The 12,028-nt window shown below is 38.1% G+C and overlaps 1 protein-coding gene across 1 annotated transcript in view; it reads right to left on the reverse strand.

The window, feature by feature from the left end:
* The window catches only part of PLOD2 (procollagen-lysine,2-oxoglutarate 5-dioxygenase 2), a 70,972-nt gene that overhangs the window by 24,481 nt on the left and 34,463 nt on the right, over positions 1-12,028 (reverse strand). The window contains exons 5-9 of the mRNA XM_035895298.1: positions 11,625-11,761; positions 5,845-6,008; positions 4,676-4,788; positions 2,595-2,658; positions 1,742-1,839 (exon numbers count right to left, since the gene is read on the reverse strand). Coding sequence (XP_035751191.1) covers positions 1,742-1,839; positions 2,595-2,658; positions 4,676-4,788; positions 5,845-6,008; positions 11,625-11,761 — 576 coding nt within the window. The remainder of the gene's footprint in view (positions 1-1,741; positions 1,840-2,594; positions 2,659-4,675; positions 4,789-5,844; positions 6,009-11,624; positions 11,762-12,028) is intronic.

Here is a 12,028-nt window from a genome sequence, read left to right on the forward strand (position 1 = left end):
CTGCTCTACTGCCCTCATCAAAAACTGGAAGGATAAAACATAATTTTGCACAGAAAACACACTCCAACCCAATACTCAATCTGCATTTTATCATATTTTGGGTGTTTATACATATTGAAAATTATTTTAGATAAATTTTAAATAGAATTGCTCAAACTTAATTTCAGATATGTACAATAAAGTCTACAAAAATTAATATTTCACAAAAAAGCCATTGCACTTGAGAAAAAAATTACATTAGGATGTCAGAAGGATTTAGTATCTGTTTCAAAGAAGTGTCTCTGATGCTATTTACTAATCTGCAAATTGAAGAGACGGAATACAAAACAGAATGTTCTTATAAACAAAAGCTTTGACTTTTTGGAGCTAATTCTGGGAATTACTTTCATGATAGTTTATTTACTAACTAGTGAAATCTTTTTCCAATCCCACTAGATTATTGTCCTCTTCTATTCTGTGTTTAAACCAGAAGAATCTAATCACATTGGCAAAGTGATATACAGCAAAAGTTCCCTCTTTGTTTTTAAAACTACATCACTACATGCAGAGATTGAGTTTTGTTTAATATAGCATTATTTGTGGATTAGCATAAGGAATTCCAACCTAAAACTGCTTGCCCAACTGTAAAATACAGTACCTTTCTTTTCATTGGCAAAATGCCAGCAAAGCCAGTGATGATAGATAACTTGAGGATTTAACTGAGGCAAAAATAACTGTCGCAACATGGAAGGAATTGGTCACATATTTCACCACTACCGAGTATTTATATGCCAAACAGATAGTGGCTTTGTTATATTCACTAATTCCAAAGATGAAATACAGTGCAAAAACTAAGAAGCAGCAGTCATTAGGATATTGAGTTTCAAGCTTTATTTCATTCTCCTGGGAGGTATTTTTCTGAAAATAAGGAGCTACAGTAAGGAACATGTATTCAGAAGAACTTAGAAAGTAGGTGTGCCAAATCATTCAGCCAACAGAACCTACTAGAAATGACACACCTTTACGCTTCTTTGCCATGTAAGAAAAAAATGCAACTGCCATATGACTGAAACGTAGCCATTTCTCCCAGAGAAATTATGCCAGGTCCTCTGGACCACACATGGACAGATGCTGCCAAAACAGCTATTTCACAGGGCAGACAGTGCTCTACCATGAACCCAAAGCTCACGAGCCACGGGTACATTGCAGGCAGTGATCAATGACGCTGAAGACGCATCAACAAAAGCCAGCCCTATGTGTGTGTATACACACACACACACATTTTTGCCTCTACACAATACAACTATATGTGTTTACAAACACACACCAAGGTCTGCGGTAGGATCAGATGTGTTACTGTTTTGTAGTCCAGCCTGTGACTCTTGGTTAGATTTTTCTCTCCCTGAAAACCTATTCTTCTTATTACCATTTAATAACCAGATTGACATTCTTCACTAGCTTCAAGAATTGTTTTGTGACAGTGAACAAATTAGCATAAGCTTACTCACTTCTGGTATCCCATGCTACAATGAATTTGGGAGCAGAATGAGTTGTTTCAGCGGCAATATCAAGTTGCAGTGATAGCAGAATAATGTGATGGAGAGAGCTATTAGAATGGGGTTTTTATCCTTACAATTCTTATTAACATTAATTGGAAATGAGCAGTGGTGGTGAGCTATGACTGTTTCAGACTCTTGCACCATTGGTTTTACCTCTATAAAAATTGCCATCTTTGCACAAAAATGAAAACAAAATCACTCACTTTAGTTGGACCATTTCCATGAATGGTGATCGGTAATGTGTCATACACTGAATTCCTAGCTCTTACTTTTCCTTCTTCAAATTTCAAAAGGACTTCATCTGAAAATCAAAACATCCGTACAGTGATAACAGTTTGTAAATAAAAGCTACAGTTCAGAGTTCTTTAAGTTCTTGCTGATATAATATACCCTGCTCTTGCTATCATTGTCAATGTTACTTATTTGGAAGCTTTTGTTCATTTTTTTTTAACTAGATCTTGACTTCTAAGCTCTTTATGCTAAATAAGGTTACATCAGACTTCAGCATTTGCCATCAGCAGCCTTCAGTGTTTGAATAGAATCTGTTTTAAAAATAAAACTGATTTTGTGCAAATGCTATTTATAGAGAAATCATAGTTATTTCAGGTATGATCTGACTGTAAAAAGTTGTTCCATTGATACCATTTTTCAATTTAAATTGATGACAATGAAATAAAGGAAATTCCACATTATTCCATATTCCATTTCATTATGTACAGCCATTTCTTTAACAACATCTAAAATTCAATTTTAATTATCAATCTTACTCCTGTATTTAAATTTGTGTAAGGCAGATGGAAAAATTGTTCTTAACTTTGTATTTATTGCTAACTTCATTTATTGAGAACTAGTTTTTCTATTTTAAATCAATTTTATCAATGGGAGAAGTCAATTAATATTAAAGCCAAAAGACCCATAACTAATCTGGTAATCAGCTTTACTCATCCAAATATTTCTTTAAAACAAGCATATGTTTAGGGAATGATATTCATAGTTAAGCAAAGAAAGTGTTAATAATAGTTAACAAAACACAAAACATGCAAATCAAACACTCACCAACAGCTCCATTTAGGGTCTGGAAAATTGTGCATTTGTGGTCCAAAGTAATGTTAATGCGTTCCTAAATAAAAGTAGCAAAGTTGTTGAGGCATTCTAAAAGCGAATGCTTTTATGGTATTGTTACAGTTATCCTGCAGTGACAGCAAGTAATCAGACAAAACTATCTACATATTCAGCTCTTATGATATAATTCATAATCTTACACTGTTAAGTTTTCTATATTCCTGAGTTGTGCAGCTGTATAGCAATTAGTTTTATATATGCAAAAACTTTATATCTAAACTTGCAGGATAAAGGTCACAACTCTCCAAAGAAATTCCAGTTTGGCAGTATAAGCCAAATAAAATTTGTGTCTTATCTTAAAAAAAAAATTAGTATGTCTTTGCCAAGCCACAAAACATTCTTTTTCACAGTCTCAAAAATACAAGACCTGAATCTAAGTATCATGATAGAAATAAAAAAAAAAAAAAACCAAAACACACCACTGTTTTTTAAATATGGTTCTAATATTCTATTATTAATCCTACTTAGATTCTTATTTAAAGTACCTTGTTTTGAAGTTTTAACATGTTGATCAATGTATATAACCTTTAAAACACATTTTAAAACCTTTATACAGATAACATACTCTGTTTTGGTCTTCCAAGATTTTGTTACATATTCTACAGCATTGGACGTCACCATACAGAAAATTAGTGCTAATGTATAGTACAGTATCCCAAACTAAGCACCATGGAGGCGTTCTGAATCGCAGTGCACTGTGCAGAGGTACACAGTTTTTGTCTAGAAGGCAATCCAGTTAGACAGACAATTATATAATTTCTGACTTTGATGCAGAGTCAGCTCTAAAATGTCTCTACAACCTGTCCTTTCAATTGCATATCTAGCATCTGACAACTTGCATAAGAGCAATTCAAACATTAAGGGCTGGAAGGAGCGTCCAATGAGGAGCAGCTAAGGACTTTGGGTCTGTCTAGTTTGGAGCAAAGGCTGAGGGGCCACCTCATTGCTCTCTGCTGCTTCCTGAGGAGGGGAAGTTGGGAGGGAGGTGCTGATCTCTTCTCCCTGGGATCCAGTGATAGGATGAGTGGGAATGGTTCAAAGCTGTGCCACGAGAGATTTAGACTGGACATTAGGAAGCATTTCTTTACTGACAGTGTGGTCAGACACTGGAACAGGCTTCCTAGAGAGGTGGTCAATGCCCCAAGCCTGTCAAGTATTTAAGAGGCATTTAGACAAGTTTTGGTCAGCCCTGTATTGGTCAGGCAGTTGGACTAGATGATCACTGTAGGTCCCTTCCAACTGAAATATTCTATTCTGTTCTATTTCTGTATCTATATCTAAACATGCCTGGTGTTTCAAGCATAACTTAATGGAAAAACACGTGTATTTCAGAAACTTCACATCTGCCTTAAGCATATAAATGCTCAAAATCAACCTCAAAATTCTGAAATATCAGCTTCTGAGTCTTTTTGCATCAATATATTGTTAACTTTCCTTAGGCCTCTTTTTCCAGCATCAGGGCCATGCTTCTGACATCTATCATGCTTTAACGCTGCTACTCAGCTGAGAACTTTGTTAAGCTAGGCCACAGAGGTCTTCACCAAAAATTTACGATGCAGCTTTACTGAATGTATCTGAACAAAAAGCTAAGAGGGAGAGGCATCTGCAGGCAGGACCTGAAATGGCAGCAAGCCAAAATATAAAACACTGGATCAGCAAATAGTTCAGTGACACCCTGGAAAAATGCCACATTCTCCAGACGTCAAAGTGCCAAATACATGGAGCCCTCACTGAGATGAATGTGTCCAATCATATACCTCAGAGCTATTATTTCTAACAATGAAGCACAACCTGTCTGGATCTACAGACAGCCTGAAATAATATATCAAGTCATGACCCTTTGGAAGCCTGTTCATCACTCCAACAGTAGGAACCTCCAGAGAACAAACACAACAGTCAACATGGCACTCCGGAATAAAGAGACAACATTCCTTTTATTTTTATCTCCTGATGTTTTATGAGGAGCAGCATGTTATTTCAAGCAGAAAGAAATGAGAAAGCCAGTTACTACCTACCCTTGCCAATGGGTCAACATAGATTTTGGTGTAAAACAGCTGGTCATCATCATTATCCTGCAGATTCCATTGCTGCACAATACGATTTATATATGAAGCATAACCAATAAATCCTGCAATATCACACACACAAAAGTTATTTCCATAAAAAGCATCCTCTGCCAATGCTGTCCACCAGTCAGGGACTTCATTCTGACTGTTTGGTGCCAGCAAAGGAAAAGTATGAAATTCATACAACTTGGCTCAAAATCCAGTTTTCTTCCTGTGACATGTACCAGGTTTGTTTTAAAGAGTTCATAATTAAGGGTTACTTTTATACTAACACTATATTAAGGGAAAAAATAGAAAAGAGAAATCTGTTTAGGATGGTCCTGAGAACTCCAAAGCATGAGATTAGACTACTACTGTTCCCAAGAAGCCCATCTGCAGAAAACATTTCATTTTCATCAATCACTTCTTGCTGGCAGAGAAGCCTGAATCTAATACTGCCAGAACTATAGAGAGAATTCAACTCAAAACCAATATACGTTATGTTAAGCCGAAATAAAAAAAAAAAAGATAGGGCACATAGGTGAGGTAAAGAAGGGAGGGAAAGGAACAGCAACACTCCCAGATCTACACGCTGCCCAGCACCATGTCCAGGAGTAACTGGCACTTCTCTTGGAGCGAACTGCCTAAGCTATTCTGACAGGCCAGGCAGAGCTACCAGCACATCTACATCGTATGCAGAGATCCCCAAGAACAAGGTAGCCAAGTCAGGAAATTCTGTGACCCAGCTAAACTGTGCCTATAAAAAGTATGTACTGCTTTGACTAGGCTTGTACACTAGATTGTTTCTAAAGTAGATTCAATCGGTGGCAACTGGGTCATCCCTGCACAGCATTTCACTGCAAGGCACAGTTGCTTGCTAGGCTGTTACTTTATTTACCTGCTTTTTACAAGTTATTGCCAACAAATACTATGTAAGTTTGAATGAAAACTATTCCTGAGCACAGAAGAGGAGCCATTCAAATGGGGAGGGAGAGGGGAAGAGGAGAACAGCCAACCCAGTCCTCGATTTTATACTTGGGGAATTCAGGAACAGTTCCACATACAACTACATAAAACAGATAACAGAAGTGAGTCATGTTCAAGTTCAAGAGTTTACCGTGTTCAAGAAGCACACTTGCCTCCTGAGTTCAGGAATCGTTTTCCACTCCGGACAACAGGATACTTGTCAGCTAGCCTTTTATCTGGCCAAATTAGTCCATCTGCTGCAAACACCACTTTATGATTAGTTTCCTGAAATTTCTTTAGCAGTTCTTCAGGGCCTCCCGCAAAGATAACATCATAGCTGAAAATAAAGAACAGTATCCATTAGATCAGTTTAATTTTAATGCTTCTGTGTTCAAAATAACAAGTGGTTGGTCTATTTTAAAAATCATACAGACAGTCCTTTTATTCTGAAAAATGAATCATTAAATCATGTTTCACAACCATGTAAAAATCCTGTACCCTTCTAGGAGAAAAACTTCAATCAATACTATTTATCCAATACAGTTTCCCCTTCCACTTACATGCATTTTTTTTAAACCTTCCACGTTTTGGACATTCTTTTTCCTTCAGATTTTGTCTACCTGAATTTGATTTTCACATTTCATGTATTTTTCACTTTAGAAAACTGTTTATGTGTTTAAGAACAACAACAAAAATCAAAACTTAGCAGATGAAACAGAGTAGGACTGAAAGATGATTTAGGTGATATTCACTGGGAACCTCTAGATGATTTTGTTCTGAAACGCAACAGCACTGACTTTCTTCTGGAAAGTCTTATCAAAAATGTACTTAATATTTCTCAATAAATTTCTCAATCTCAGTTGCCCATAAACTTAAACTGTGTTGCATCCTGAGAATATATAGATTTCTCCTTCAACCTCTTTAATGTGCTGAAGAGTTCAGAAGGCTCTAAAGTTCACAATATCTATTTATGAAACCTTCACCTGCCTTTATGTGTTCATCAGATCTGACCCCCAATGCCTATCGAGGACAAAGACCTAAAGGTGGAGGGCTCATCTCTAAAAACCGCAGTTCCCAAAGCTGAAGGTCAGCACTACCCCAGAACATGCATGCATTTGGCAAAGGTCTTGTAAAAATGTGGTATCACAAGCCTAGTGGTTTCTTGTTGTTGAACCGTATCTAAATTCATGCATTTAAAAAAAAAAAAAAAACAAACTTGAAATCCATATAAACAATTAAATTATTCAGCATATAAGGTTCCTTTGTTTGCACTTGAAATCTACACATAAAAGCACTAAAGTGCAAGCCACTTCAGGGTTCATTTTACACGTCATGAAACCATGGCATGGTAATATTGGAATCATATCACAGATTAGTCTCTGGCTGAAGAAGCATAAAATTTCAATTTAATGGCAGCTTCTCACCCTCACAGCTTCCTCAGCTGAATGCAGGTATATTATTATTTCACACATGTACCTTAGTAACTGAAAATAAGCCCTGATACAGGGAAAAGGAAGAGTACAGCTACCAACAATAAAAAAGTCTAACCTTGACCAAGATTTTGTTCTTGCAAAGCCCTCTAGCTGGGCTAAGAAGAAGGTAACAGCAGTTCCCCCACCTGCAGTACACAGAACTTGTTGCATTGCAATAGTGCCAACAGATAATCATTACTGACTTCTCGTAATGCTCCATTATGGTTCTGAAATTATTTTAAACGTCCTTTCTTCAAAGAGGATTTCATGCAATTGGCCTAAGAGAACTGAACAAGAGCTGAAGATTTCCACCACAGAGCAAAGTATGAACCCTGGAGAGGAAGTCTGTTATATAGTCTATATAAAGTAAGTGGGTTTCCAAAAACCCTCACTGTTTTGTTTTTCTGTAACTTTGGCAGAAGAATGTATGAAAAAAATATTGTACATTTTGGAGCTCCCCCAGTTTTGCAAAAACTGCCTGTTTCTGCCCAAATATACAGGAGTACACTTCCTTCCCTTTTCCATCCAATTGGTATAGCTCAATTCAAAGCCAGAATGAGCCTGAAGAACAAGCAAGAAACAGGAGACAAGTTGAAGACAGACAAAAACAGAGATTTGTCTGAGGCTTTAACTTAATAGCTTATGGCAGGCTGTGCTTCTCCTCTTTGATCAGGTTAGTGCTGCTGCTGCAATGACTTACAGCTGCGGGAAGGAACCAAACACCCCTGGAACATTGCTTCCAAGGACTGTCATTCTGGAAAAGAAAGCCGAAGTTGAGCAACATGCTGGGCTAGCCGCATGCTCTGCTTGTGAAAGGGATATGCTACTTAATACAGCACAGTTTATAATACAAAGCAGAGTACAGAGCTGCTAAACTGCATTACCAATTATTGTAAACTTTACACACTAATGGATATTATGCAGGAGTATGAATCCAGCATGGACCTACATTTTCCACTAGTTTTTATCTCCCTCTGTTCTGTCAAGAGGTGACTTACTGCCACCATACCTCTTCCCAGACCTGTGCCAGCCTTGCACCCCTCACTGCCAGTCTCCTCATCAGCTGTTTTATGAGGCTTCTGCTTTTCTATCCAGCCAACAGGTAAACTTCTAGAGTCAAAATAAAAGCTATAAATCTATCATTTGCCTTGCTTATCTGCTATGTCAGATTATGTTCAGTCTATTTAGCACTCACTTCCTACTGTAAGAGAGGATTCACCTCAGGTCTACACCACTAAGACCATCACAAAATAGGTCCCAGGACTATCCTTCGCAGTTTACACTGTTACTATGGGTGATGCACACAACTTACTTTAAACAGGACTTCAAAATTTGACAGGGGAGAAAAAGTCTGGATACATCCAGGAAAAAGCAGGTTGCCTTGGCAAGGTGGAAAAGCTCAGGTATTCTTTTTATTTATTCTTCATAAATCCTTCCAATTAAGTAGAAAGCAAGAAGAAAGAAAAAAAAAAAAAAAAAAACAAAACCAAAACAAAACAGAAAGTTTCCACAACTCCAATCCCATTTCCTGAAGCTCCCAGATGGCAGGATGCTTGGGGCTGGAATCCACCCATCCCTTTTCCTCTTTTGCAGCAGCAAAGCACCCTGGCTACACATCCAGTGCTCCCAGCAACACAGGGAAATGGCGACGGTGGCTCAGCTCCTCTAGAATTGAACATGCAACTTTTGCATCCACAACTTTTATAACAACAAGGACACGTTACTATCAGAGCTGCAGGTTTAGAACTCAAAATACAAACAAGAGAGGTCTTACTAGGAACCAGCAATTCAGGTCCCGTATTTCTGGGACTGTTCTGCCACACAGCCATTTTGTCATTTACACTGTATCCCCACCGGGATTACACTTTAACCATTTTGAGATATGTAGAAAATGTAATTATCCCTCACTTTCTGACAAATATTTAAAAAAACAACAAACACAAAACCCAACAAAAACCTGAGAGACTTCAAAAGTCTTCCATGATACAAATAGATGGCTGTGGGAGTTCTGGATGAACAATCACAGCATCAACCATTTTATCCAGCCTACGCTGACCATTAGCCAGTTCAATCTGGAATGGCCCAAAGTAAAACAGAGGTTAGCTCTCGCAAAAACAAGCCTAATTTAAATAGTGTTCCATCTGCAGGCAAAGCATTTTGCTATCTGCACCTAAACACAAGCTCTCCACAGAAGTTCAAACTATTTCCAGAATTGCAAGCCATACAGAAAAACTGCTCAACAAAAAAACCCAAAAAAAGCTAAGAAGCTAAATTTAAGTAAACAGTTCACTAGAAATTATTTTCCTAGTTACAGCAAGTAAACCAGACATTCCCCTCCCCAGATTAATATTCTAAATGCTTCACAATTAATATAATGAAAAACACTTGAAAAAGAAAGGAAGTTCACTATATTTGTCTATTCCAAACTTACTGCTACATTGATTAACAATTAAATTGCAAACCAGGATTCCTGGTAATGAAAAAGCTCATTAGAATGAAAACATAATGCTAGAATCAGCAAACTATTTTTTTCTCCTATTTGGAATCAGTCCCACCAGCTCTAAATCAATATGTACTTGGGATTATGGACCTCAAGAAATTGGGAGGCCTTAAATCTTGTGATTTTTCATGGCAAGATAGATTATCACATCTCCACTTCAAAATACATGGTCCTCTGTACCCTCTCATCCAAGCCAGCAGACAGCCTGCCCCTCAAGAGAATAAATTATGTTGCAGAAGAAATTGAGCTATACCCAAATCTGATAACAAATTTGCATATTTTACCATATAGGGGGAAAGTGATGAATGAGGATAACAAATTGGCAAACAAAGAAATTCAACATAAGTAGCAAGTATCTGGGAAATATTTGATTCATCTGAGTGTTTAGTAAAGAACAAAATAATCTCCCAAATTAATCTTGAAAAGTTTCAGTTATTGCACGATCAGTAGAACAACACTATGAACAAAAATGTGTTTACTTACAGAATGATACTTCTTCCACTTATCAAATGCAAAAATGATCAACTTGAGAAAAAAATTCAAAAACTGAAAAACTGAATGCGTACCTCCAAACTCTGTTACTTTTACTGTCAATTAAATGTAAAAAGAACATATTCCATATAGTAAGTTTCCCTTATAGAGCTTGTTCATAAATTGATTAAGATGATTTAGACATTGGCTTTCTAGCTCTATCTTCTACTTATCACAAGAGGTAAAATTAAAAAAGAAAACTGAGTAGCATCTTTAAATTTGTTACCAGTTTAGCAGGCTACTCCAACTTTCCTAAACTCTTAACTTCTGCATAACAGCAAAGGAACTTCCCAGAAAATACCACTGTCAGACCACTTTCTCCCTTGTGATGTCTGCTCTACAAATGCTGCCGAATCTCTAACTTGCAAAAGGGTCCCTAAAATTCTTCAGCTATCAAATTTTTAAAAAATAAATAAATTTTAATATCAGGTTAAAAGATGAAAGAAAATTCTGGAGCAGTCATTCCAACATGACTCAGTAACAGCAGCATGAGCCCATGCACAAATCTCTCCAAGCTTGCACTCAGCAACCTCCCCAAGGCTGCCTGTCTGCAACTGAGGCTTCATGTTCCCAATGTGGGACTTGGTCCCGTACCTTCCTTGCAGGGATTCGTTTAGAACCATGAGCCTGCTCTGCTTAATGCTAGCGTGGAAGAGCTTGGCAGCTGCTGAGAGCTGGATTCTTAGCTGCTCTGATCATGCTCTTGGTCATGGGAGCAAAAGATCAGAAGGAGGGGGGAAAAAAGCAGAAGGAAGCAATCGAAAAAGTGGGAATTTAGCATGTTTGAGCTCCCTGTTCTCTGTGACAGGGAGAAACCTATCTGGCCTCCAGTAAGGATGTTCTAGCATAGCTGTGCTATGAGCTGTAATCTGGCACCTGCAGCAGCACTGTCCCTCCATCCTTCCATCGCACAGACACCACAGGCACTAGGGGTGTATCTGGCACCAAGTCTCTTGTTTCAGTTCTCTAACATGTAAAATAAGTTTTCCTGTTAAGTCCTTCCCTCAGGGGCCCATTTTCCAGCTTCCTCCGTATCAGTGTTACTTTATGGAACAAGATCACGCTCTGGTCCCTACTGGCCACTTTATTTCTGGAGCTGCTTTTGCTCCCCCCGATTCCACCCTCCCAGCCCGCAGTCACGTCCTGCCCTCACTGCAACCAAACAAGAAGACAAACACTTGCCTAAAAGTCTGTCAGCTCCCAATAACATTTTCTACCCCCTCAAGGCCACAGAATTATGAACAACTTTTACATCTGTAAATCTGTTAAGAAAGTAACGATTGCTCCAAGAGCAATCTACTATTTCTATGAATGAAGAAAAATGTAGGCGAACTCTCTCAAATTAACAGTGAGGGGGAAAAGCAGCATGCAACTTTCAGCATGTCACAGCAGCTACTTTTGCATGCCTACCCAGACTAAAATGTAAAGGCAACAAGCCAGGTTTGCTCACCATTCAACAAACATTACAACCAAGTCCTCTTGATCAGCATAGCTTTCTATGCCTTCTTTCAGCAGTCGAACTTTCTGCCCTCCACCAATAGAGTTAGGCAGCTCACCACCTTTCCACTCTTCACCTTTTCCAAGTACCTGGAATAAGAAAAAAGCACTTTTTGCTAGTACCCAAAACCAAGAAGCTTTTTAAAGCAGACCCTTACTGAAAACAGATGTTAAAGCAGAAACAACACATTAAAGCATAGCGAGCCAGCTTTTCCAGCATTGTAAGTTTTCCATGTCTGAAGCAGTATTCAGCGCAATGACATCACTGCAAAAACATGAGAGGGACATTTCTTAACCAAATAAGAATCGAGCAATTGCCTGCTACCACCATTTATTCAAATGGGTCTCCTTGGGGGG

Source organism: Egretta garzetta, unplaced genomic scaffold, assembly GCF_000687185.1.
Source record: "Egretta garzetta isolate BGI_Z169 unplaced genomic scaffold, ASM68718v1 scaffold425, whole genome shotgun sequence".
Classification (NCBI taxonomy): domain Eukaryota; kingdom Metazoa; phylum Chordata; class Aves; order Pelecaniformes; family Ardeidae; genus Egretta; species Egretta garzetta.